A 27,236-nucleotide genomic window follows, 5' to 3' on the forward strand; every position below is an offset into this window, starting at 1 on the left:
CCGTGGGACCTGGCTCTGCGGGAGACCCTGGGCTGGTGGGACCGGCTGCCAGCCTGCACGATTCCCAAGGCTGGGTGCTCTGGGTGCTGTTGTGCACCAAAGGGCCGTGATGTCCCCGCAGGAGAGAGCCTGAGGGGCCAGCTCTGTGTTGTGCTTGGGGCCGGTGTCTGCTGGGGGCACCAAGGGCCATCTGTCCCTCCTCTTCTTGCAGTGTCACAGCCCAGGCTCCATGTCCAACAGGTCAGGCAGGACGGCAAAAGAGAGGGGGTTCAGCTCCCTTAGGCCTATGAAGAGCCCTCTGGTGCATGTCAGCATGCGGTGTAACCCCATGGCAGCGAGACTGTGCCCTGCAGACAGATAGGGGGAGGGATCTCTGTATGGGGAAAGATGCCTCTGGGCAGTGGATTTCACCCCGCTCACTCCTCTTCTTTCACTCCCAGGCCAGCTTCGTAGCATCAGGAAACAGAACTGACATTTCCTTAGATGACCCCAACTTCTGGCAAAAGTGGGCCAAGATAGCAGAGCTCGATACAGACGCCAAGAATGAAAAGGTAGTATCCAGCTTGTGACCTGTGATCTGAGCCCGCGCGGTGTGGTCTCCAGGCAGGAGCCGTGTGCTTCTGCTGGGCTCGTGAAGGGGTGTGTGTTGGGCACCAGGAATTACTGCATGGGAAGACTGATGTGTGAGTGCTAGCTTTAGCCCCAATTGCTTTAGCCCTATGCTGGGCTGTGTCTGCCTGGCATTTCAGGGGGCTCAGGCTGTGCTCCCAGCTCCTTCCCCAGCCCCCTCTAACCTAGGACAGAGCTGAGACCCAAACCAGAGCACCCACACACAACAGTGCTCTGACAAACCCAGTGCCGCAGCATTCAACATACATCCCTGCAACCTGCCTTCGTCTGGGAGCACAAACAAGGCGGGAGAGCAGCACAGCACCTCACAGCATTGCCGTGTTCACCAGAAAGAGATTTTTCTTCTGCCCAGAGGTGCTGCCTTCCAGCCAGCACAGCGCTCCCAGTACGGGTCCCGCTGAGCTCCTGGGCTCAGCTGCAGCGTGGGCCTCTCCTCCCAGCTCCTCCATTGAGCTGCAGTGTGCTCCCGGGGCCTGCTGGAATTCCAGCTAAGGCAGCACCGCGGTAGAGATGGTGTTGGCACCGGGAGAGAGGCCCTGCAGCACTGCAGAGCTCACCGCTCCAGCATGGAGAATGGGAGGAGGGCGTGTGTGTGTCCGTCCCACGTGCTTGAAATCCAGGCAGACTTAGATGACATGGATTCATTTGACAGGGTGTGGGGAAGGAGGGGAGGCAGGTACATGCTGTTTAATTTCTTATGGCTCCCTCATGCACCTTCTTGTAAGCTGCCTTTCCTGTTCCAGCCCAGCCCTGTCCCCATGACACAGAAATTCCGCTGCCTCCAGCGCTGCGCTGAGCGCAGGCAGCACTGGGAGGGCTGGGAGAATGATTCAGAGCTGAATCAGCTGCTGGTTCTCGGCAGTTTGAACCCAGAGGGCCTGATTTTCAGCCTGCCATGGTTCAGGCTGGGTTTTGTGCTGGCCAGGAATTGTCTTGTGTGTGTGGGCAGATCTGCACGCAGGTAATTTGGAGCAGGTATCCCAGTGGGAAGCTGATGGGCAGGCACGGGGCTGGTGAGCCAGGCGTGGCGTGGATGGTGGAGAGGACGTGCTGTGCCCTGAGGGAAGGCAGGTGGTTCAGGTGTTCCTACCCATAACTGATCACATCCCCCTCTCTGTCCCTTGTAGGAGAGCCTGGTCATCGACAGGCCCCGGGTGCGGAAGCAAACCAAACACTACAACTCCTTCGAAGAGGACGAGCTGATGGAGTTCTCCGAGCTGGACAGTGACTCAGACGAGCGACCCACACGCTCGCGGCGCTTCAACGAGAAGACACGGCGGTACCTGCGGGCTGAGTGCTTCCGCGTGGAGAAGAACCTGCTCATATTTGGGTGAGTCTCACCCCCTCCCAGAGAACATGGCCACAGCCTCCAGCTGCCCCAGCACACACAGGCCACTGGCTGCCCCAGCCACCTTCTGTCCCTCCTTGCAGCAGTGACCTCCCTGGTGGAACCTGGGCTCTGAGTGACCATTTGGGATGGAAGGAGAATTCAAAGCTTGAGCTGCCAGTTGGCACTTCCAGAGGCTGCTCCTGCTTCTACCCTATTCGGTCCTCAGCAAACATCTCCCCCATGGTGTGGGGGCAGAACATCTCTGTCCGGGGAGCTGGCAGGGAGCTCCTGGAGGGAGGCACCGGCGAGGTATCTACTTGCACAGGAGTGTTAATTCTGTCTGTGTTCCTGCTGTTCCAGCTGGGGACGCTGGAAAGATATCCTGACCCATGGGCGGTTCAAGTGGCACCTGAATGAGAAGGACATGGAGATGATCTGTCGGGCCTTGCTGGTCTATTGCGTCAAACACTACAAGGGGGATGAGAAGATCAAGAGTTTTATCTGGGATCTCATCACGCCGACCAAGGATGGCCAGAACCAGGCTCTGCAGAATCATTCAGGTATTGCGTGTTCTCTCTGCCATTGCACCTGTACCCACTGCCGCTGTGCCAGCCTGTGGTACCACGGCTCAGGAGTCAGAGCAGAGCTGACTGCAACAGGCAGTCAGAGCAGAGCTGACTGCAACAGGCAGTGAGAGCAGAGCTGACTGCAACAGGCAGCGACTGGGTGTGCTCGAGCACCGTGACTGTCTGCACAGAGAAAGCGGCTGCCGTGGGACTGACCCCCACACTGCCCCTCAGAGCCGGCAGGGCTGGCTGGGTGGGGAGGCTGTTTCCTGGCTCCCAGTGCCGTGGCTGGTGCAGAAAGAGCCTTGTGGTGGGCACAGGAATGCCATCTGGCTCTCACATGGGCACTGCTAATTTTTCTCAGGCCTGTGAATACTGCCAGGGTGTCTGGGGACAGGGTGTCCCTGCGCAGGGCACTGGTGGGATGCAGGTGATGGAAGGAACATGTTCAGTGTGATCGGTGTGAGGGTGCTTCCTCCACTCGGAGCGCAGACGTGCCCGGCTGTTTCTCAGAGCATCGCAGGACAGGGCACGGTTCATTGTGCGGGGACACTGCTGTGCCTGCTGTCAGCCCCAGCCCCAGTGGCAGCGGCTGTGGCACCACGTCCAGCACCCGCAGTTGCACTGGGAAGCTGCCTGTGCAGCCACCTCACCCCAGGTCACCAGCTTGTGTCTCCTCATCGTGGTCCTTGTCCCAGACATACTGGTCTGCAGTGCCTGCCCTGATGGGTGCGGGGCAGCGCTGGGTCATCCCGAGACCTCTGTGATGCAGAGACCTACCTGGGTGATGCTGCCTCCTCTCACTCCTTCTAGCAAGACCCTTGACCTCAGGTCTGGCTGTTCAGAGGACTCGTGTGCTTGTTTCGCAGTGTGTGTGAGGTCCCTGTATCACACCACGTGTCCATTTGCATCCACGTGCTGTTGAGTGGAGGTTTCCAGGGTACACTCGGCTTCAGGCAGGGGCCACCAGCGCCGTCCCCAGCCCTGCTGTCCCGCTGGCTCTCCCGGCCACGGGCACTGCAGATCCCTCTGCCCGCGTGCTGCGGCTGCTCCCTGCAGTGTCCCGTGGGGCTGGAGCAGCACAGCGTAGAGCCCACCATGCAAACATCATCATGCAGCCACTTTTGTCTTTAACAATATGAAGACAGAGCCAGTGCCAGCTCCTTGCATCAGCTGTGGCCTGGGACACGTGGTCAGTGCCCATGCTGTGTCAGGGGACTCTGTGCTGACCAAACAGCACAGCGCCTGCGCCCTGCGGCTCCAGGACAGGTGAGCTGGGCTGGGAGGGCTGGCAGAGGAGGCCACGATGCTCCCTTGGGGTGGCCAGAGCCCTGGCTGGGTGCTGCTGTTGTGCACGTGGGTCTGTGGCACAAGGTGAGTAGCGAGGAGGCTGGGACGCTCCAGCCTGCTTTTGGCATCGGAACCAGGCTGAAACCTGGGGCTCCTGTTTCGCGGTGGTGGAGCACCAGGAAAGCTGGTCTGGAGTCATGCTGTTGCTGAGCCCGAGAGCACTGCCTGTTACTTGGTGCTTAAAACCCAGCATCACCATTTCTTCTGTCTGGAAATGTCTGACTGGTTTACAGTGTGAGGTCAGCGTGGCCTTCAAGTGGTTTCCTGAAGTTACTCTGATCACCTCGTACACTCTGGCAGTGTCACCTCCTGCTCTTGTCACACAGCCCTGCCTGGAGTGCTGGGACTGGACTCAAGAGCCCTGCAGGGAGCAGTGCAAGAGGTAGAAAAAAATTGGTTGATGTGAATGGGCTTCATTTAGATAATGCCAAGTGACGAACAAGCCATGGTGTCAGTGGAGGGTCAGGGAATGCTTTGGTGCAAGAGCAGCACTAAAACGGGATATTTAGGAGAGAAAAGCAACCAGAGCTTCTCTGTCAGCTCTTCAGAATGGCTTCTCCCGCCTGTGAAACCTCCATGTGGTCTTGGCCAGGGGAACAACAAAACCATCTTGCCTGACCTCAGGAGCTGGAGTGGAGCAGAACCCTCTGGTGTGGAGCAGCCCTGGCTCGACAAGGACCTGCGGTGCCACTCGTGTTCATGGAGAGCTGGCCAGGCGATTCGTACTCTGGGCCTCCTTGATGTGCAGGGAGCGTCAGCAACCTCCAGCCCTTGCTGGTGCATCCGGGGGCTGTTCCTGCTCAATCCTGTATCCGTGTGACTGCGAGGGGTGAGCACAGCATGCAGGCAACACAGCTCAGAGTTCTGCTCTGCCCCATCCTGTGTCCTGCCCTCCCTCTCAGGAGAGGCCGAGCTGCTGAGGAATCGGTGTTTGCCCAGAGTTCGTCAGGCCAGTGTGGGGCTGGGGACAGGAGTCCTGGTGCCCCCTGGGCTGGAGCCCTTGTCCTGTCGTGGAGCTGCAAACTTTATGCAGGTGTTGAGGACATGGCAACTCTCTCTCTTCTTCCCTGGTGCCGCAAGACCCAACAGTGGGACGGAACTGCCAAGATGCTTCTTTCCCCTTCACACAGAGGCAGGAGAGGAGATGTGCAGGACCCCCACTCAGAAACGACTGCCCGGGGAGTCAGCTCCTCCCTCTCAGAAGACTCCAAACAATGGTGGCCGCACCAGGAGTTGTTTCCATGTTCTGCTGTGAACTCACATCTTATTTCAAAGTTGAAAATGTGTTCAATTTTCAGCTCCAGCCACTGGATCTCACTTTATCTTTTGTCAGCCAGATGGGATTGCATTCCTGTTCCTTTTGGTATATTTGACAAGTGTAAATGCCCCCTGCAGTGAACTTGTTCCCACACAACCCTCCTCTTCACGCACTGAGTAGGAAATAACCCTTACAGATCAGGTCATCAGGGTTGTCTTCTGGTCTTTGATCATTTGGGAGCCTCTTGTCTGAAATCTTGTCCCAAATCACCACGTTGTCCCCGTAGGGTGAGCTTCAGAGCTGGCTGTAGCATCTAGGTAAGGCTGTGCGCAGAAACAAGGTCCCTTCTATGCTCTGTGCTGTTTTGATGCGTCAAGGGGCCATGTTATCCTTTGGGCTCAGTATTGCACTGAGAACTCACAGCAATTACATTTGTGTGGTGATCCCCAAGTGTTTCTTGGGGATGGAGCCTCCCATGCTCTGTGCACCTCATGCACTTCCCACCCTGGCTTGCCAGCCCGTGGCCAGGAGCTCTGCACGGCCTGCAGATCGCGGCCTGTGGTGTTGACCAGCTGCCACTTGCTGTTATAGGCTTGTCAGCACCGGTGCCCAGAGGCAGGAAAGGGAAGAAGACAAAGAATCAAATGCTGCTTCCCGAGATAAAGAACGCGGACTGGCTCGCCACCTGCAACCCCGAGGTCGTCCTGCATGATGACAGCTACAAGAAGCACCTCAAGCAGCACTGCAATAAGTGAGTGTGGGGGCCCACACCGGCTCGTGGGGACGGGGGCTGCCGGCCTTAGCGCAGGGAGGCGGGAGGAGCTGCGAAGGGCTCCCGGCCCACGCAGGATCACCAGCTCCGGCTGCTGGACCACCCTCGGGTGCTCCTCCAGCTGATGGGAGCTGTGTCCCAAGCAGCAAACCCCTAGCTGCTGCGCCCCAGCAGTTCTTTAGTGACCAACGACAGAACCCAGGGAATGGCAGAAGATGTGCCAGGGGAGGGTCAGTTGGCCATGAGGAAAAGGTTCTTCACCCAGAGGTGCTGGACACTGAACAGGCTCCCCAGGGAGGTGTCACGGCCCCAACCTGACAGTGTTCAAGAGACTGGACAACGTCCTCAGACACACGGGGTGACCTGTGGGGTGTCCTGTGCAGGGACAGGAGCTGGACTCCATGAGCCTTGGGGGTCCCTTCCAACTCAAGAAATTCTACAATTCTGTGATCAGAGCACTGGACACTAGCGAAGCACCACATGGCTGGTGCCTATCCTGCTTTGAGAAAGTGGGTCCTCCCACGTGGGGAAACACGGTGCTGAGCAGGGTTCCCCGGCCTCACCGGCCCTTGGAGCGTCCCCCTGCAAACGCTCTGTGAGGGCTGTCCGGCCAGAGGCTGGACTGGCACCTGGGCATCTGTGTGTTAACATGTGTCCCTCTTTGCTGCCCTGGGACAGGGTTCTGCTGCGGGTGCGAATGCTCTACTACCTGAAGGCTGAAGTGCTTGGGGAGGCTGCGGACAAAGCCTTTGAGGGGACCCCTGCCAGGTAGGGACCTTACGGTGATCCCTGTGATGCCTCTTGGGGAGGTGGTGGCAGCACCCAAGCTCCGCCACAGCCGTCAGCGCAGCCACGGCTGGGCTCACCACAGCGCCACACGGGTCAGACCTGGGGTCACATCCCCACATCTTGCTCAGGTGAAACTTCATCCTTGGACAGCAGCTCTGCCTGGGCAGGGCCGTGGCCGTGGCAGCCCTGTCGAGGCAGCTCTGAGGCTGCAGCACCAACCCAGGGTGGGTGAGGACGCTTGGGAACACCCTGCAGCCTGCAGGAAAATGTCGCCACATGCTGCTTGACAAATTGGCCTTTGATCCAAAGTGGGAGCCCACAGACACTGTGCACGGTTCCCAGGACCAGGCCTTAGAGCAGGGCATGCCCTGTGGCTCTGGGCTGCAGTCCCTTCCCAGCGCTGAAGACAAGGGAGCCAACAGGCTCGATGCTGCTCAGCCTGCAGCCTGCCAGCTCCTGGCCTTCCTGCAAAGACTCAGCTCATGGTGTGACATGCTGAGTTCAGTTTCCTAGAGGAAGGGGCTGCCACCTTCCCCAGTACAGCTCCACCAGCATGAGTTGTGCGGGAGGGGACATTGCAGCCCACCCCGCCAGACATGCTGTTCTTTTGGGGCTGGTAAGTTTGCAGTGTTTTCCCTCAAGAGACGCTGCTCAGATCAGATGGGATCTCCAGTCCTGTGGTGTTGCTGTGGTGGGAGGGGAGAGGGGCTGTGCAGCCCCTCCATCTCTACACACGTGCACCAGGCCGTGGCATGGCCCCGGGCCAGCCTTGTGGTCGTTAACTGTCCCCAAGCCAGCCAGTGATGGCTCCTCTCTGCCCCAGCCCCTGCCCAGCAGCGCTCAGTGCCCTCCGGTGTTTGGTGGTGCTGGGAGAGGGGCATTCACCCCTTGTGTGCCGCAGGGAGCTGGACGTGCTGCTGCCAGACATCGACTACGTGGAGATCCCGGTGGACTGGTGGAATGCTGAAGCTGATAAATCCCTGCTCATCGGCGTCTTCAAGCATGGTGTGTACCCAGCTTGTCTGGTGGGTGCTGGTGCATGAGAGGGACCCAAGTGGAGCACCCGGCCGGGTACCGGAGCTCTGGCCGTGCACCACAGCCACACAGGGCCAGGCAGTTCTCCCAGGTGCCGGCAGCTGCAGCGCTGCTGGCTCGTTCCAGTGGTGTGGCAGACACACTGTGGTGTCCATGGCCATGACTGGTCTCCTGGCAGACTCTGGTTTGCCAGGAGCAGCCTGCAGTCACCACGTGAAGGCAAGAAGGAAGGCCCAGAGCCTCTCCTGGCATTCCAAGCCTTGGCGTGATGTCTCCCTGGGGCTTCCAGGAGCCACGGGGCTCTTTGCTCCCAGCTGCACCCACTGCAGGTGCTGGGCACAGCTCCGGGCGTGCGCTGCATCCCGGGCAGGGCTGTATGATGGAAAGCCTGACCTTTCTCTTTGCCTTCTGCCCAGGGGCTGCAGGGCAATTAGCAGCTTTTGGGAAAGTGTGCTGAGTTTCTGGGGGTGAGAATTGCTGTCACGGCATCTCAGAGAGTGAGAACCGGGTGGGGAGCTGGGTCCCACGGAGCAGGAGGTTTGCCTGAACCAGGCTTAGGCCTGGCTTTGTGCCATCTTTCTCCTTTTTGATGGCCGGTGGCGGCTGGCAGGTTACGAGAGGTACAACGCCATGCGGGCGGACCCGGCACTGTGCTTTCTGGAGAAGGTGGGCATGCCGGACGAGAAGCTGCTCTCTGCAGAGCAGGGCATCAGCGACGGGGCTCAGGATGCTGCTGAAAGGTGGGCAGGGGATAGAGCCAGGCTCTCGGGGGCTGGCTGGCTCATTGCTGGGGCCGCATTACCGGTGGGCAGTGATGTGGGGTGAGCTGTGTGCGGGGAGGAGGAGGGAAGCAAACTTCACAGTGGGCAGGGGGAGACAGGGGGTCCTGGCTCCCCAGTCCGAGGCAGAGGGGTGGCATGAGCACCATCCTCTGCTCCCTCCTGCTGACAGCTGGCACAGCCCAGGCGCTGTGCTGCTGCTACCAGGGGCTAATTCACTCTCTTACCCAGGGGCAGCGTGGAAAAGGAAGAGAGCAGTGGAGAAAAGCTGGAGGGGCTGCCAAAGCAGGAGGTGAGTGGGATTCCCAGTGATGGATGCATGTCTGCTGGTGCCAGGCTGGCTGTCCCGGCCTGTGCTGTGGGCTTGGCTGCCTCAGCTCTGCCACAGGCACCGAGGAGCCGGCGCTGCTGGTGACCCTGCTCTGTGCCAGCTCTGTGCCATGCTGTCTGCGTGGTCTCTGCTTGCTGGAGCACGTCTTCTGCTGTTGCCTCTGGGTGTTCCCTGCAGCCCTGGGTGGCATCTGCACCATGGGAGGTGGAGGGGACTGAAGGCTGGGGACAGCCAAGGGCGCTGGTGATCACATGCGGCTTTGGGAACCACTTGGAGCCCTGGCAAAGAAGTCAGGGTGTCCCAAAAGAATTGGCGTCAGGAGAGAGGAAGAGCAGTGAACAGGGCAGCACGGGAGCGTGCAGGGTTCGTCTGAGCAGTGGAGGCTGTCGCACTGTGACATCCTGCGCAGTTGTGTCCCTGTGGTGAACATCCCCTCCACAGCACTGTCCCTCAGACCTGTCACCTCCCCTGTCCACGCTGCTCTGACCTCGTGTGCTGAGGACACAGGACACGCAGCCCTGCCCATCCTGCCACCCCGTAGCCTGCCAGGGCCGGCGGGTGCGGGGGTTCTGTGCGGGGCTGGAGAGCCCTGTCTGATGGTTTCCTTCTGCAGGACGTCGTGGCTGCTGGGGTGGGCGAAGCCAGTGAGAAGCGGGACGAGCCAGCGGCAGGTGAGGCCGGATCTCCTGCAGTGTGTGGCTGCGCAGGGGCTGGCACGGCACAGCCAGAATGCTGAAGCTGGTGCTTCTGGTGGGAGGGACACGTTGCTGGGCTCCGGGACGTGCTGCTGGGCTGGGGATGTACAGCTGGGTGTTGGTGCATCAGGTGGGTCAGGGGCCCTCCATGCAGAGTCACAAGTGACCTGGGGATGGACCTTGTGGGTCTCAAAAGAGAGTGTTTCCAGGCAAAGGCAACCAGGGCTGACTAGACCCGTTAGTCTGCCCTTGCCTGTGCAGCCGCCTGCTTGTGATGAGCGTGCAGGGTCTCTCCAGTGGCAGTGCCATGGGCTGGCTGGTCCTGCTGCGGAGCAGGGAGCTGCAGCCCTCTGCCATGCATGGCCTGTCCTGGGGCCGGCATTTCTACCCTCATCTCTGCCTCTGGGCCCTCTCAGGAAGCTCAGACATGATGAGGCTGTGAGCCAGCAGCTTTTGGGGTGTGGAGACCCAGGGATAGTCGCCAGAGCCCCCACTCATGACTGTGATCCCTGGTGTCCCCTGTGGGATGGGAAAGGGGGAGGCAGCTCTCGGAACCAGCCAGAGGGATGTGGGAACCTGTGGCTTTGAGTGTGCATTAAATACTAATGTCCTTGCTGATGTTTGAAGCCCAGGATGGCTCCGACTCAGACAGATCCTGCTGGCCTGTGTCATCTGCCCTCACAGCCAGACTGCGGAGGCTCGTCACCGTCTACCAGCGCTGCAACCGCAAAGAGCTGCCTCCCCGTGCCGACATGCTGGTGCCTGGTAACCATGGATACTGGCTGCAGGACGAGATGTTCAGGAGAGCCTCTGAGATGGACTCAGTGAACAAAGAAATGCAGAAAAGGTAATGCAGTGAAGGGTCCTTTCCAGAGCTGATTTAGTTGGAATCCTTGCCCCCCTGGATTCACCCAGGTAAATGTCACTACGCTGTCCGTGCAGGCAGCTGCCCGTGGGGCATAGGCACATGGGTCCTTGCTGGGCAGGGAATGCTGCTCCTGGCCACAAGGGAGCCGTGTGGCTCCAGCAGCCGGCCTGGCCGGGAAGCTGCTTCCCCTGCAGTTTGCGGGCAGCAGCTGGTGACATGGTGAAAGGGGGTGAGGGGACAGCACATCAGGGTCAAATCCAGCATCTGTGGGGCCAGGATCGCCCCAGCCCTTGCAGAGCGGATGCTGCTGAGGAGCGCTGTACTGGGGACACACCGCGGGTGAGGGGTGAGCACTGTCACAGCGCATGTGCGCAGCAGTTCTGAGCCCCGTGGCTCTCACGCCGCTGCATTAACCTCCTGCTTGTGGCCTCGGGAACCTGGTGGTGACATAGCCTGGGCTGTGCTCCCGTTCTGTTTGCATCCCAGTAAGTGGAAGGACTGTGGCGCCATCCTGGCACCCTGAGTGACTCTGCAGAGCCCAGGGAGGCTGTGCGGCAGGTGGTGTCTCCATCGCTGCTGGTCCCCAGTGCACAGGCTTGGGACCTCCTGACACAGGGACTCTCTGTGCTCAGCAGCCCTCAATGGCTTTGTCTTCTGTGGACTTGTCCTGGTGGCAGGGACCCACGTAAGCGCTCGGTGTCTGTGCTGCCCTGTGCTCTCTGTTCCTTGTTTGGAAGCCACTCCAGCCCACTGACCTTCCCTCCCCCTTTCCTCTCCCCTTCCTCTGGATGACTTCCAGTTATACCACCCCCTTTTCAAAGTGGGGCCATCAGTGGTTGTGCTGGGGACACCACAGCTGCCTGGTATTTCCTGCTCTTTAATTCTGTGGGCTTTTCTTTTTGTGGGTCTCCTTACAGGAGTGTCCTAGGCAGTTTCCCACCAGCCTTTAACTGGAGGCCTTTCAGCAAACTCCCCTTTGGGTTCCTTGTTTTTATCATTGATTTTTTTATTAACTTCTTGTTATTCGCCTTTTTGGGATGAAAAATCACTGCAGAGGGCTCACAACCCCTGGGAGCAGCTGTGGAAATTCTGGTCCAGGTGTATTTTGGTCAACTGGGGGGTGCTGTGGGTGCTGTCACCCCGTCTGTTCTCCCTTGACATGTCCCAGCTGCTGGTGCTGGCTCAGAGCTGCACTTCAGAGGAGCTGAATTTTGACTTTCTTCACCTATCACCACCCACCTTGCTCTGCCTGACCTGCTCCTGCACTTGTCCTGCATTTTGCACCCTGGGCTGTTCTCTGGGGCCTGTTTCTCTGTGCTGTATTTGCCCAGGATGCTCTCCACTATCTCAGTTCTCAGTTGTTCCTTTGAGAGATCCCCATGAGGTGAAAGTTCAGAGTGAAAGTCGTGCTCTAACAGTGCTGTAACAGAACACCCGTCACCATCAGCGGGGAGGGGGTGACACCCGGGGTCCCAGGACTCAGCAGGGTGGATGGTGTTTGTTACTGGGACTCTTACAGCAAGGAACCCCAGTCCCCGTTTCCCTCTGGCGGAGGCTGGATGAGAGCAGGTCTGCAGGACCTTCCTCTCTGATTCCTGGAGCAGAGACTTGGCCTTTCCATGGGGGTGGTGACGCAACCCGATGTGGCAGGAAGCGAGTGGGTGAGACAGGGTTGTGCCTCCCCAGAACTGCTGGAGCCAGCGCCCTGTTGGCAGCACAGCCAGGAGCTGCACTTTGTGGCTTTTCAAACAGCCCAGAGTGGTTTTTCAACAATGAACTGAGAGCCGGAGGGCCGTGGCCTTTGCCTCTCCTTAAGGTTGTGCACCATAAGGTTGTGGTGGTCCCCCCAGTGTGCTCCTCCTGGCAGCTCCCCCAAAACCATTGGGCAGTAACTAGATAGTCCTGTGTGACCCCGCACCTGGTGCTGTGCCCATGCTGGGACCAGAACGTCTCTCAGTGCTGTCCATGTCTCCTCCCTGCCCCACAGGTGGACCAGGAGGGAGCAGGCAGATTTCTACCGCACCGTCTCCTCCTTTGGGGTTATCTATGACCAGGAGAAAAAGATCTTTGACTGGGCCCAGTTCCGAGCTATCTCTCGACTGGAGAAGAAGACAGATGAGAGCCTGGAGAAGTACTTCTACAGCTTCGTGGCCATGTGCAAGAATGTCTGTGGTCTCCCACTGTGGAAGGAGGATGGTGAGTGGAAATTGCGTAGCCTGTGGGGGTGTAATGGTAGGTCCAGGTATCCATAGGTTAGAAATGGAGAGAAAGGAAGGAGTTTTGGGGACAGCTGGTGGCAGCGAGACGCTGGGCAGGCTGTGGCTTGCAGAAGCCACGTGCATTTCTGGCTGCCTTGTCATCACCATGTGCCACTACTCTGGTGCAGTGCAAAGGCAGGACAGCCCTGTGGGCTCAGCCCCTGCTCTCACAGGTCTCACAGAGCTTGCCCATGAAATCACAACCAATTTTATCCAAGACAGCAAGCTCTAGATGTGAGGGAGGAGGAGAGAAGCAGCAGATCACGTCTTCTCCACAATGAAGCTGAGGGTTGTTTGGGCGATCGGCATTGCTGCTTTCTTTCCGAGCATCTCTCTGCCCGCGCTGTCAGTGCCTGCACAGAGCCCGTGCTGTGGCGTAGCTGACCAGAGCTCTGCCGCAGGGCAGAGGGAGGCTGAACCCGCCGCTGGAGGCTCGGGCAGCCTGGCCAGCACACGGGGCAGCCGTCAGCTCGGGGTTCCCTGCAGAGCCCCCGTGAACTGGCACCGTGCAGGACATGGCAGATGAAAAGCTGCCTGGGGGCTATTTAAACACAAAGCAATTTGCTTTTAACAACAGCGGGAAGGATTTTGTCTCAGAGCTGTCAGGAGGTCTGGTCTCAGGCGCAGTTCCTTAGGTGTGTGTGTTGATGCCTTAGGTAGGTGTTCCTCGGCGAAAGAGCTGCAGGAGTTGAGGGACTCCCTTCCCTGAGAACCTGCTGAAGGGCTGCCAGAGGCAGGTCCAGGCAGCTCCAGCACTGCTGGCGCTGATGGAGCAGAGCTCAGACTGACTCTGAAATCCTCTGCTGCTCTGGGTGCAGCTGCCAGAGTCAAGAGAGTTCACTCCTGTGAGTCCGTTCAGTGCCAAATGAATGGAGGGTGGTGAGACTGGGAAAAGAAGCCTCAGCGGTGTCTCCAAGCACTGCCCCACCTCACCTGCAGTCTGAGCCAGAGTTCACACTCACCTTGCTCACCACTGCTCTGAGTAACTCATCAGTCTGTGTAACGGGGCCTTGGCTTTACTGTCCCTGCTGCAGGTCCCCCCGACCCTGACATCTATGTGGAGCCCATCACGGAGGAACGTGCTGCCAGAACCCTCTACCGTATCGAGCTTCTGCGAAAGGTGCGCGAGCAGGTGCTCAAGTGTCCGCAGCTCCACGAGCGGCTCAAGCTGTGCCGGCCGAGCCTCTACCTGCCGGTGTGGTGGGAGTGTGGCAAACATGACCGGGACCTGCTGATCGGCACCGCCAAGCACGGCCTGAATCGCACTGACTACTACATCATGAATGACCCCCAGCTGTCTTTTTTAGATGCATACAGGAACTATGCCCAGCATAAAAGAACGGGGCTCCCAGGCCCAGAAACCCTGTGCTGCCTTTACCCAACTAACTCCAAGCTCTACAGTTCCCCTCTGTACAGCCAGGTGGACCGGACTTGCGAATCCCTGGAGAATGAAGCTGAGAGTCACATCAAGCTAGAAACTGTAGACAGCACCATGTCCCAGGCTGGGCACAGTCCCCCGCATGCAAACTGTGAAACTTTCATGTCTAAAGTCCGGGACATCATTTCCAGTAACTACGATGAGAGCTCTCTGCCGGACTCGCTGGTGTGCATGATGTACGACGAGAAGGCCTGTAACAGCGAGCAGAGCTCCCTCGCCCGAGACAGCCCGAGTTGCACAGATGTTGGAAGCAGCGTTGCTAAGCTCTCTGAGGGCAAACTGGAGGGGGACGAGGATCCATCCAGCTGTGATGCAGATGCCATGAGAGAGACTCCCTTCCTAGGGGCTTTGCAGGTGGGCTGTGAGCGCGTGGACAGTCAGAATGAGGACGCTGAGCCTTCCCCGGCCACCCCCGACAGCGGTCCTGGCCCCGCGGAGCTGTGCGAAGCCTTGCCGCGGAAGGGAGACCTCGCCAGCCCCGCGCCAGCGCTGCCTGCGCGTGGGGCCGTGGAAGAGGTCATGGGCGTGGGGCTCTACAGTCGCGGTCTTCATAACTATGACATAAAGGTTCCTCCTGAGCAGAGGTTCATCAGTTTGCTGCAGGAGAAGGGAATGGAGGCAAAGTCAGGGCCAAGCCAGAGCCACAGCGAGGAAGATGAGGAGGAAGAAGAGGATGATGATAACTCTGAGGCAGCAGCAGATGTTGTGGGAGGCTTGAGCGGTCCCAGGACCAGTGCCGGTTGTGGCCCTGATGCTAATGAACTGGGGGGTGAGGAGCAGAACTCTGGTCTCCCCACACCTGAGGACACTTGCACAGAAGACGTGAATGGCGAGAGAGAGTCGCTGGGGCTGGGGACACCCGAAGCACTGGGGGAGCCTGGGCCGGAGGGCAGGGAGGACCATGGCCTGGATGAGGAGAGCAGCCTGCAGCACTCACCAGGCCCAGCTCAGAGCCAGGCTCTCAGCCTGCCGACACCGCTGCTGGGGGCCCCTGGGGCAGGGCCCCCCCATGCCTTGGGGGAGGCCTGGGGCCGAGGGGCCGAGGGGCTGGCCGGCTGCAGAGAGACCCTGCACCCCCAGCCCCAAGGGACAAAGCAAGAAGAGTGTGAGGATAGAGACGAGGGGGAGAAAGCCTGCGGCAGCCAGAGCCAAGGTACAGTCCTGAGAGCTCCCTCTGGTTGACAGTCACCTCCAGCTGGGGTGGAGGTACCTGCTGTGCTCCCAAAGCCTTGGGGCTGCCGAGCCCCTGGAGCAGCCTCCCCTCTGCAGGAGCTGGGGTCCCGCTCACTGGTGTCCTTGGGGGACAAAGGGTTGGTGGCTACATTTGCCATCAGGGCTGGCCAGAACGCCCGTCCTGAGCCCAGGCAGCCCCTCTGCCATGAGCAGCCCATGGAACGCAGACCACCTGCCTGGCACAGCACACTGCCTGGTGAGCAGCTCCTTCTGGAACGGCCTGTGCCCTCCTCCTCTCCTGCCCGGGGTATGAGGATGGTCGGGGTGGGGGCCACTGCAGTACAAGCCTCCCAGACTCGGCCCAGTGGAGCACTGGCCCTTCTTGAGCAGCGTGGGCCACCTGCCGTGACCTGGGGCTGCTGCAGCTCTTGGTGGCTGGTGGGGGAGCAGGACCCTTGCGAGGCAGCTGGGCGCTGGGATGGGAAGGTGCGAGGAGTTGCTCCATCTCCAAGACAGTAAGACAGGCAGGGCAGTGATGGGCTCTGTCCTCTGTTGCTTTCTCAGATGGTCCGGAGAAGTACTTGGAGGAAGAGAGCAAGAGTTCTGCTTCTGTCCTGCCTGGAGAGATGGATGACCTTCAGGATGCCCGCGCACCGACCATAGCCCAGCTGCTGCAGGAGAAGACGCTTTACTCCTTCTCTGAGTGGCCTAAGGTGAGTTTAAAATGAACACTGCCGGTACTGCAAGTGTTACAGCATAGTCCTGACCAGCAGTGGCTCACACAGCCCCAGCTCTGCCTCTTGCTCCTCCACACAGGGCTGCCCACTGGTGCTGCAAAGGGCCTGCTCTTCCCAAGCACCGGGGCCATGGACACGCCTGCCCCAAAGCAGCTCCCTGCCCAGCTGAGCTCACTGGGCCTGGCTTTGTCTTTAGTCCTGAGATGACACACAATCATTTCAGTCCCACCCTGGCACCATCCAATTCTGTTTGCAGGACCGTGTGATCATCAACCGCATTGACAACATCTGCCACGCCATCCTGAAGGGCAAGTGGCCTTCCTCCAGCCAGCAGTTCGAGACACAGAGCCTGCTGACGGCCCCGGCGGTGGCCAGCAACGCCGGCAGCAGGAACAGTTTTGCCGAGTCAGAAGCCCCCGATCCTGGCTTCAGTAACGGGGTGTTAATCTCACAGGTACAGAAGGTGAGGGGGGCCCTGGGGCAGGGACAGGTTTGGGACTCGGGGGTGAACCATTGCCCAGAAGTGCTCAGGAGTTTCCCAAGTGGGGCTGGGGTTTTCACGGCCCTTGGTGCCGCTTGTGGTGTGTAACACATGGCCTGAGCCACTGGGTCCTTTCTGCTGAGAGCTCCTGGTGTCCCACTGCGCCCTCAGCCCCTGCCAGCCCTGCTCCCCTCTTGCGAAGGTGGCTGCTCAGCAGCAGCTCTGGAGGCACTTCCAGAGTCAGCACTGGAAGCACCCGACATGTTCAGGGGGGCAAGGGGACACTGTGGTGCAGGGGACACTGCAGTGCCCGTCATTCACCAGCTGTCTCACCCCCTCTCGCTGCTGGACACAGCGCAGACAGAAGCTGCCAGCCTGGGACTGAAGCCTGGCTGCCCAGCAGCTGGTGGAACACCCAGGGTACAGCACCTGGAGGATCACAGTGTGTGTGAGGGTGCTCCTGCACCAGCCCTGCACAGCGGCAGAGATCCGAGGTGTGCTCCGGGAAAGGGCATCACTCGGGGCTGCTGCGGAGAGGCAGAAGAGCCTGACCATTAGTTCTGTTGCTTTGAAGAGCTGTGGTCCCTGGGCGGTGTGCGACCAGCTGTGACCCTCTCCATGGCTTTGATCCACACAGGAAGGTTTCCTGGCCCCAGCCTTCACAAAGGATGAGCGGAAGCACAGGAGGCCCTATGAGTTTGAGACGGAGAGAGATGCCAAACAGAGGAGCCTGGAGCAGCTGGCAGCAGCCCACATTCATCCACCCATTGTGCTCAACGGCTGGCGTGATGCAGCGGTGGACTTGTCCAGAGCCTCTGACGGTTCCCCAGGGAACTCCTCTCCTTTCCCCCTGACCACCAACATGGCCAAACTGGGGACTGTCAACACCCTCCAGGGCTCCCTGGGCATGGACTTGTCTGGCATCCTGCAGGCAGGGTTAATCCATCCTGTCACGGGACAAATTGTAAATGGCAGTCTCCGAAGAGACGATGCTGCCATGAGGAGGAGACGGGGCAGGAGGAAAAATGTAGAAGGGATGGACCTCATCTTCTTGAAGGAGAGGCCTCTTCCTACCAGGCTGCAGGTGGGTTGATGCTCCCCCCATTTCACATGGTCCTGATGGAGTTGGCATGATTTGTCTCACGGTCCAGCTGTCCCCTATAAGCTCTGCTGTCCGTGACAATGTGGGACCTCCTCCAGGACAGCTGCCTTGTGTGGGAGCAGGCAGGAGCAGATCCTGCTCTAGAGAGGGAGGGAGGTTTTCCCTCTGGTCTGCAGCATTCCGCTTGGAGTGTCAGGGTGTTATCAAAAGCAGCTGTTCCACTTCAGGGGTGTCTGGGGTTAGAGAACATGAGGAAAGATCCTTGACTGCCTTGGACCACTGGCCAAGAGCCTCCTGCCCCCTTTCTCCTTCTACCCCGGGATCCACCCAAAGATGAATGGGGCTCTGGGAGCAAGACCAGTCTGTCTAGACCACTTTTAGGAGTGATCTGGGGGCAAGTTGGTCCTTCTGGTGAATGGGGTGTTTCCAGGGGAGTTCAGAAACATCTCCCAGGCCTCTCTGCCCTCCCGCGCCACCTGTGCTGGGGACTGAGCAGACACATAATGCCATGGTGGGGCGGTGGTTTAAGGAACAGGCACTGGGAGTCTGTGGATGAATCTGTGTGGTGGGAGCAGATGCCCTGCTTTGGGAGCTCTGCCTTGTGTGTGCACGTGCATCACCACACGCTGCTGACGGGCTCTCCCTGCTGCTCCCTCCACACCAGGATGTTCAGGAGGATCAGCCGCAGCCCCCCCAGAACAGCCCCCTCCCTGATGGGCCGGTTGCTGCTACCTCAACCCCACAGCCGGTCCCAGCTGCAGGCGGCCAAGCAGAGAAGGCCGTCCCCAATAAGAGTCTGCTCGACTGGCTCCGGCAGCAGTCCGACTACACACTCGACGTTCCCAGCTTTGGCACAGTAAGGGTGGCCTGCGGTGGCACGTCTGTCTGTCTGTCTGTGTGCCTGCTTTGTGTGTTGCCCTTTGTGTTAGGTTTTCTGCAATTGCTCTGGAGTTCAGGGCTTCCACAAGTGTCTCAAATGCAGCCTTTTTTCCCGTACCGTGGCTTGTGGTGTTCACCAGGGCTATCTGGGAGCTTCATCACATGTTTGGGAGGCGGGCACAGTGAAAGGCGCTTGCTGAGCTGTGTCCTCCCTCCCCAAGGTCCATTCTGCAGCCCCAGTGCATCCATCTGCCCGGTGCACAGTTAGTCCAACGTCTTGCAGAAGCATCAGGAATGGGGAAAGAAATGGGAAAAGAGATTTGGGATGCTCAAGGTTTGTCTGTGTTGCTCCCTTTCACCTGGGGCCATTCTAGGCAGTGCTGTTGTATTAAATAAGATTCCCAGATAAGGGGAAACCTCCTCACTTTAATAACTGGATGAAGCAGCTGCACAGGCTGCAAAAGCTGCGGGTGCGTGACTGTGGGTGCCGTCAGAAAGCAGAATGGCAGAGAGCAGGGTGCAGAGTCTGTCTGGTTCTTCTTGCTGTCTTATAAGCGTCTACCTCTTGGTTTCATAGGTTGCTTTGCTTCAGGTCTGAGCTTTAGCTGTTAGACCATGTGGTAGGCAGAGCACAGGCTGTAAAACACAACAGGAAGAGATATGGTAGTCTGTGCATCTTGGTCCTAGAGACTGGTGTTCCCAAGGCACACAAGGATTCCCTGGAGCTGGGAGCTCAGGCAAGCTGTGTTCAGGAGATCACGAGGGATGAGGAGCCCAGGGTTTGCTCAAGCAGAATGGCCCTGGCTTTTCAAAGTCCAGAGGCAGGTGCAGCTCTGTGCACAAGGCCAGGCTCCCAGGAGCACTGAGAGAAGCAGGCAGATGGTGGAGCAGGCACGGATGTGCCTTCTCACTCCTTTCCATCGCCCCTGCCTTCCCTGGGGCTGACTGGAGCTTGCCCAGCTTGTTGAAGGGCAGACCAAGCTCTCAGGAATCAGAGCCTGTAGTAGTTCATTGTAATGCCACATCCTTGCGGGCGCGTTGTCACCAGGACTCGGTGCATGTGGTGGGTGTGCAGCAACTCAGCTGTAACGCTCTAGGTTGCAGTCCTGAAAGCTCTGATCCCAAAGAAAGGAGGTGCGGCAGCTCTGCAGTGGGAACAGCTGAAATAGGAGTGAAACAAAGCACAGATGAGCTGGTGAAAAGCAGCAGCTGTATCAGAGTGATGGGAGGTGGTGCACACAGACCTGTTCTCTCTTTCTAGATGTAGCAAATGCCCCGTTTACAGATGCACATACGTGAATTGGCAGCAGGTTACAGTTTTAGGATTGGAAGGGAATTAGGAAGGGCTGGAGCAGTCTAAGTGGGGTACACTGAAAACCCCTTTACACCTACAAAACCCCCTTGTGCTCATTTGAGGGCTGGCCCTGTGGCAGGGCCCAGCCTGTGCTCCCAACCCGGTCTGCAGGGACACGCTGTCCCTTGGGAGCTCATCTGTGCCGCTCTCCTGCAGCGCTTGTAGCCATCCAGGCTCATTAAGCTGTCTGGTCTCATTAACGTTGTCTTGTTTGCACTCCAGAGTTTTTCAGACAAGCCCAAGCAGAGGAGGCAACGCTGCAAGGACCCCAGCAAACTGGACATTAGCTCACTCTCAGGAGAGGAGCGGGTGCCTGTGGTACATAAGGGTACCGGACGGCGGGTGAGTGAAGGCCCGTTCTGTGCTCTGCCCTTGGTGTCCTGAAACGCTGAGCAGACCCCGAGCTCACCTGGGGGGAGATTTAATCCAGAGAAGCCTGTGGATGGGACAAAAGTCTGGAACACATCACTGATCTACACTATCCTGTGATACATGTCTGCCCGAGGGGACACAGACCTGCGATATAAGTGACTTTCTATGTGAAGTAAGGGAAGTCTGAGCGTTCGGCCCTGCCAGGGTACACAGACCCCGCAATGGCTGAGGGATTCAGCCTTTGGTTTTAAAGCCACCATCAGCAGAGCCCTGGCTGGTGCTTCCCCTCCCGGATTGAATCGCTCCCCTTGAATTCACTAAAATATGCCACAAACTGTAGTACTGCCTTGCAAATACCTTTGTTTTCTTCCTCCTTACGAGGTGCAGGCAGAGCACACTAATACCCATCCAAGCGCTGGGCATGCGGGAAGTGGAGGGTTTGAAGGGCTTCTTCTTGCTTCCTGAGCAAGGAGCGTGGATTTACTTGTCTGCAGTTTAGTCTCTGGTGCACTGATGTTCACCTCTCGGAGTGAGAAGGGATGTTCAGGGATACTTTCCACCCAGATTCTTAGGGACACTTAGGACTGCACTAGGGCGGAAGGGGATGTGACATTAATCGCATCTAAAACTGAAACTAAAGAGTGAGGCAGAAAGAGGCTGTTTCAGCCACATTTGTGTTTCCCTCTGTGACACCCACAATGGCCATTGGAGACCTGGGTGAATTGGTGGCCTTCATGGACGTCCTGTCCCCATCGCTTGTTCGTGGGGAGGGTGACGGGATGGGCCACAGAGGCTGAACATGCCTTTCCCCCCGAACGGTGTGTCTGGAGGCAGCAGGCGCTACCGAGTCCTGCAAAGACAGGTAGTGAGGAAGGAGCCTCTGCCCCAGCCAAATTGCAGCCCAAAGCAAGGAGTTAGGGGAAGTGTAATCGTATTTCTTGTATTCTTTTCATAACTCTTTCTGCAATAGAGGTCATCCTTCTGCTGTGTTTTATAGTTAGGGGGAGCCACAGCACCAGCATTGAAGGAATTGCCAAGGTGGCTTGATGCAAACTTGGAGTATGCTGTTGCAGCTGACTGGGCTGACATTGTTAAGCTTTCAGTAAGTTAGAGCTTTTGGAGAAATCTGTATCATGTCATCTTTTCTTTCCCGTCCCCATCCCCACAACCTTTCTCCAGTGAGGATGCGGGCGCTGCGGGCAGGCGCTGGGGGGGATGGCGGCAGGGCCGGCGGCACCGGGAGCGCGCGGGGCAGCGGGAGGTTGGGTGCGTGCCACAGTGCGGCACCGCGGCTGGGGGAAGGACAGGAGGGGCTCAGCGCCCTGGGAACGGGGCTCGGCAGCTCAGGGTGACTGTCCGGAAAGCCTCGGGATGCTTAAAAAGAGCAGGGCCAAGAGAAACGTCCTAGGAGCTGTAGTGCACCTCTCAGGTGCTGGATGGCTGAGAGTGGACAAAACACATCCTTGTGGGGAAAATTTTCAAAAATACCCTCAGCCAAGGTTTTTCATTGACTCCTGCAAACCCTGCCTGTGCGGCTCTGGGCCCGGGAACGGCCCTGGAGGTCCCAGGGCTCAGACAGGCCAGGGCCAGGACGGAGCGTCACCCGCCCCGGCCACTCACCCTGTTTGTCACACCAGTCCCAGGAGGAGGAGGAGGAGGAAGAGGAGCGCTCCCCGGCACACAGGCACTGCCGCCCACCCCTCCCCAGCCTCTCCAGGCTTCTCCTGCCTCCCTCTTGCTGCTCCCGGGTTTTGGGGGTGCCGTGCTTTGTGTGACACCCTTGCAGGGTGCTGGAGGGGGAGGCAATTGGCTTAGAGGTTTGTACCGCTCTCAAATTTGCTTTTAATTAGCGCTGGGGATTTGACATGGTCTGTCCCACTGCCCGGGAAACAGCTCCCCGTCCAGCCTGCCATCAGCGCCTGTTCTAGGTGCCCAGCACCTAGAGCTGGCAGCTCTTCCTCACCTTTGCTTGCAGGGGACAGCGCCTGTGCCGGTAGAACGGCCGTGTGCCCGCCTGCCGCCCCGGCACCTGCTCAGGTTCGGCGGCTGCGTGCCCGTTAGCATTCGCACCCCAGCCCCATCAGCACTTTGCTTTTGGCCCTTGTGCGCCCGTCCTGGCCCCGGCGTGCGGAGGGACGTCCGCTGTGCGGGTGCTGGGCCAGGCGGGAGCGCGGGCACCGCCGCCGCCCCAGTCCCACGCAGGTGTCCCTTGTTCCAGGCGAGCAGAGCAGAAGAGTCTCCTCTCCGGGCAGTAGCCGTGCTGTGCAGAGTCACTTGATTCAAGTTTCTGCACTGCAGGTGTCAATGGGAAATACTTTTCCTACCTAAATCTGTTACCTGAAAAGGTTTGAAAGAGCGGTGATGCCACAAAGAAAATGCTTAAGTGTCTGTGATGAGGTTGCTGAAAAATTGAGTTTTAAACCACACTATGGACCCCCCCTGCGTAACCGGACAGTCTCGCCCAGCTGTGGCCACTGGGTTCCGATCCCGTATCTCAATGCTCAGAAGAACCTTCCTGGTGTCTCAGTGAAGCTCTAACCAGGAGCTTCTCAGACAGCGTGTCCTCTGTCTATGTGCCATCCCACGCCACTTTGCGGCCCTGCAGAGCATTGAAAATTTGGCTGTTCCCATCTAAAATACATGATTCTTCATCTGTCGCTGAAGCAGCAATTAAAGGTGGGAAGGGAGCTAAGCTGGCATCGACACGAGCTGCCCCGGTGCTTCTGGTGTTGTGAACGGCCAACGCTGAGGGCCTGCGTGAAAACATGGGGTGAACGTGTGTGTCCTCCTTTCCTCTTGGCGCGTTTTGCCACTGCAGTATCATGCCAGGGTAGAGAGAGCGTTTTTTGCGTTTGTCAGCATCCCTTGGGGAAAAGTTGTGTGTGCCTCTCAAATTCCATATCATTTAGGGAAATATTTCTGTGCTGGCAACATCTGGGATGCAGATGCGAGCACAGAAAAGCCAGATTTCCTTTGCTGCAGTAATAACTGTCGGGTGTTTTCTGTTGTGTGTGTTTCGTTTTCAGGGCTACTTACCGGAAAGCAAATTCAATCGCATCCTAACCGAGCCCGTGCTCCGAGACGTGGGGCCCCGCCGCAGGGGGAGAAGGCCCCGAAGCGAACTCATTAAAGGCCCTGGTGTTGTTGCAGATTCGTCTTCTGGAATGGGACCATTGTTCATGAATGGACTGATTGCTGGGATGGATCTAGTGGGACTTCAGAACATGAGAAACATGCAAGGGATCCCTCTGACCGGGCTGGTTGGCTTTCCCGCTGGGTTTGCCGCAGTGCCCGCCAGCGAGGAAGTGAAAAGCACCCTCAGTATGTTGCCCATGATGCTGCCGGGCATGGCCACCGTACCCCAGATGTTTGGCGTTGGAGGACTTCTCAATCCCCCCATGACAACGACCTGTAGTGCGACTGCTCCGACTTCGTTAACAAGCACAACGAAAAGCGGTACAGCTGGCGCAGAGAAAGCTACTGAGGACAAACAGAGCAGCCAGGACGTGAAAAAAGAAACTCTCTCAGAAGATAAGCCTGGTCCTAGTTCGTTTTCTAATCAGACAGAATCCGCAATAACTACCAGTAGTCCTGTAGCTTTTAACCCGTTTCTCATCCCAGGGATGTCTCCTGGACTGATCTATCCCTCCATGTTTCTGTCCCCCGGCATCAGCATGGCGCTGCCCGGCATGCAGCAGAGCCGGCACGCCGAGCCCGCCCTGGAGAGCCAGAAGCGCAAGAGGAAGAAGGCGAAGGGGGAATCGGCACAGCCAGAGCCAGAAACTGTCCCGCTGCCCGAGAAGGAAGCCGCGAACGGTCAGAACTGTACAGAGCAACCGCCGCCTCCGTCGGCAGAGAAGGAGCAGGACGGAGCAGCGGAGGAGGAGCGCGAAGCGGCTCGCGATACCGATTAGAACTTCTGTTTCATTGAAAAAAAAAAACACAAAAAGATTGTGGCTTGTGAGTTTCTTATCCCATAAACTCTTTGTTACTTACCCTCCCGCCCCACTCCGCCTTCATAAACCTGTGTTTCCATGAGTAATATTATCTACCTAATTCCCTGTCAGAAAAAACTCTGGTGACATACTACATGTTAATAGTTGCAGGGTCTTGCCACTTTATTAGATAAACAGTGTTGTCTAGCTAGTATGGGAGGCACCGAATTCTTGTTCTGTTTTTCCAGCCGTTCATCCCAGCCGACGATAGCAAATCCAGTACTCGGTCACCCCCGCAAATTGCTCACTCCTTTGAGAAGAAAAAGCAGCAGAAACACAAGAGCAAAAGAAAAGTCTTTGCCTCTTGGTCTACACGCAGACAAGGGTCTTTCTGTCTACAGCGACACTGAGCGAAAAGCCTGTATTTGGGGGTAAAAAGCACAGCTATAGTAAGTGCTAATGTGTATTTTTGATTTAAAGTATTTCCCTATTTTATCATGGTTACTAGAGTAGTAGTATAGACAGAAGTATATAACTAATGATTGAAAATGCATATATTCATTTCTTTGAAAGGAAAAAAACATAACTGGTAGTGATATAATTTCTTTATCACCCCCACCTCAAAGGTCCGGACACAAACTGCAGCGAGTGAAAATATGACATAGACATTCTTTTGTATTTTTTAAAACCAAAGTTTGGTTTTACGTTACGTGGAGTTTAGTTGCCCTTTCCTCGATAGTTACGAGAACTTTTCGGCTCGAGCTGGAAAGGTTTTGCACATCTTGCATGACTTTTTTGGGATTGCTGTACCCGTAGCTACCAGTCTCTTCATTGTTCTGCTGGTCTTCAGTTCTCTATGGCGTTAGTTCTCATCTATGGCATTAGAAGTGCTGTAAAGGTATTGTTTTTCCAGCCATGAACAGGCCACGTTGATTTTAGTGCTGTTGTATGAACACTGAGGCTTTTTGAGTTACGTTTTCCACTCCTTACCCCAGACGCAACGTCCTTTCAGCAAACCAGGGCCAGGCTGTGCCCAGCTTGGCGAGTCCTCCGAGACGCACCGTGGAGGCTTTCAGAGCCCGGGTTTCTTCTTTTCTAGCGTTAGACTGTGAAGAGACGACCTTGGCTGCTTCTTTCCATTCCGTTTGCTGTCGAGCAGTATTTCCCAGTCCCACCCCCATTGGCAAACCATTCTGACGTCTGCACTTCCCACGGGCAGGGCTCAGTGGCGCCGGCCCCGCCGCTCGGGGTGCTGAGGCTCCAGCGCAGGCTCCTTCCCGCGCTCCTCCTCTCGCTTTTCTTTCACTTGGGCTTGTTCTTATTCGCAGCTCATGGTTTGAGACTTGAAATAACCCCGCAGGGAGATGGGGGCAGGCTGGGGGGGGCTGGCAGCGTGCTAGTCATCGGTTCCACTTTGGGTTGTCACGATTTACTGTATTTTTTACTTATTTTCTGTTACAGTTGTGCTAATTTATCGGATGGTCCAAATGTTTTGACATAACTATTTCAGTTTGCATTATTTATTTATGATGCTATTTTGTCATTGTCTTTTATACATTTGGGGTTATAAATGATGTACATGTTAAAATTAGCATCTCAAAGAAGTCTGTTACCCATGGGCTAAAAAGCATTTGGTTTCTATTCTCACGGAATATTTTCCCAGTTTACTGGATTGGATGAGTTTGTTTTTTAAGTATGTAACCAATCGTAATACACACACCCCCCCCCGATAATTAAATGTGTTCTATTTAATAACATCCTTGTAGCATAGATACTGTATCACTATCGACAGATTTCTTAGAAATGCTGCTATCGCTATTTAACTAACCTTTGGTTCCGTTTTGCCTCCAGTGGAAGCAGAAAGGGTTTTTTCAGCTGTTAAATCCAAAATCAATATAATTTATTTATGTAAAAAAAAAAATCACGATTGATATATTTTTGAACCTTTTAAGTACTAACTTTCTTTTTATTCAGTAGAACATGTACTTGCCCTAAATCCTTAAAATACAAATGCTATAAAACTCCGTTTATCTTCAACGCCTTACTGTGAATGGATACAGAAACCTCTTCTTCATGTCGCGGGACGGTCGTTCCAGGGTTACACGCGTAAGGAACAGGGTTTCAAGTTAAACTGATTTCATTAGCCAGCATGCTCTATGCCTTGTTCTTCCTTATCAGACATGTATGCTGTGTCTCTGGGTGTTTAGGCTTCTCTTTGGCTGCTACTTTGTGACCCTTTTGCAACCCGATATACTCTGTGGATCATTTAGACTGTAAGGCCTAAGCGGCTCCTTCTTATTTTCCGTCATATCCAAACCAAACGCCAGATTTCCACCGGTTTTCATGGCTGCTCACACAAACATACGTGCTTCACCAAATGTGCTAACAAAATAAACTGTCTGTGCTCTCGAACATGGATTTAAAGAAAGAGATTTAAAGGTCAGATTTTTATTTTTTTAATTTAGTGACTAGATGCTTATCTTTCGAACTGGGCAGAGCCTTGCTACAGATGTATATAATCTTTTTCAGCAAATATATGTGAATGTTGAATTCACCTGACTCAGTGATAAACGTTACTTGCCTTTTTCCAGCACGACCCCATGGAGAAGCTGCAGTGACCGCGCTCGGCCCCGCTGCGCCAGCGGCTCTTGCGCCAGCGCCGTGCCGGGGGGTTAACTCGCCATGCCAGGGGGTTAACTCGCCATGCCGGGGGGTTAACTCGCCATGCCAGGGGGTTAACTCGCCATGCCGGGGGGTTAACTTGCCATGCTGGGGGGTTAACTCGCCATGCCGGGGGGTTAACTTGCCATGCTGGGTGGGTTAACTCGCTGTGCTAGGGGGTTAACTCACCATGCCAGGGGGTTAACTCGCTGTGCCAGGGGGTTAACTCGCCATGCCAGGAGGTTAACTCGCCATGCTGGGTGGGTTAACTCGCCGTGCCGGGGGATTAACTTGCCATGCTGGGTGGGTTAACTCGCTGTGCCGGGTTGTTAACTCGCCATGCCGGGGGTTAACTCGCTGTGCCAGGGGGTTAACTCACCATGCTGGGTGGGTTAACTCACTGTGCCGGGGGGTTAACTTGCCATGCTGGGTGGGTTAACTCG

General features: G+C 56.8%; 1 protein-coding gene across 17 annotated transcripts in view; it reads left to right on the forward strand.

The window, feature by feature from the left end:
- Positions 1–26,686, forward strand: part of CHD6 (chromodomain helicase DNA binding protein 6) — an 88,028-nt gene extending 61,342 nt beyond the window's left edge. For 10 of the 17 annotated variants that reach the window (XM_065032689.1, XM_065032692.1, XM_065032683.1 and 7 more), the window contains 19 exons: positions 441–551; positions 1,758–1,960; positions 2,321–2,520; positions 5,726–5,885; positions 6,585–6,674; positions 7,597–7,700; positions 8,341–8,470; positions 8,741–8,801; positions 9,454–9,511; positions 10,163–10,382; positions 12,391–12,599; positions 13,696–15,252; positions 15,837–15,985; positions 16,266–16,472; positions 17,128–17,574; positions 18,257–18,448; positions 20,048–20,167; positions 21,195–21,299; positions 23,224–26,686. In XM_065032689.1, the coding sequence (XP_064888761.1) occupies positions 441–551; positions 1,758–1,960; positions 2,321–2,520; positions 5,726–5,885; positions 6,585–6,674; positions 7,597–7,700; positions 8,341–8,470; positions 8,741–8,801; positions 9,454–9,511; positions 10,163–10,382; positions 12,391–12,599; positions 13,696–15,252; positions 15,837–15,985; positions 16,266–16,472; positions 17,128–17,574; positions 18,257–18,448; positions 20,048–20,167; positions 21,195–21,299; positions 23,224–24,111 (5,211 nt within the window). In that variant the 3' untranslated portion in view covers positions 24,112–26,686. The remainder of the gene's footprint in view (positions 1–440; positions 552–1,757; positions 1,961–2,320; positions 2,521–5,725; positions 5,886–6,584; positions 6,675–7,596; positions 7,701–8,340; positions 8,471–8,740; positions 8,802–9,453; positions 9,512–10,162; positions 10,383–12,390; positions 12,600–13,695; positions 15,253–15,836; positions 15,986–16,265; positions 16,473–17,127; positions 17,575–18,256; positions 18,449–20,047; positions 20,168–21,194; positions 21,300–23,223) is intronic. The other 7 variants (XM_065032685.1, XM_065032695.1, XM_065032679.1 and 4 more) reach the window with 6 other exon arrangements.
- Positions 26,687–27,236: the final 550 nt, after the last annotated feature.

This window comes from Columba livia, chromosome 16, assembly GCF_036013475.1.
Source record: "Columba livia isolate bColLiv1 breed racing homer chromosome 16, bColLiv1.pat.W.v2, whole genome shotgun sequence".
Lineage (NCBI taxonomy): Eukaryota > Metazoa > Chordata > Aves > Columbiformes > Columbidae > Columba > Columba livia.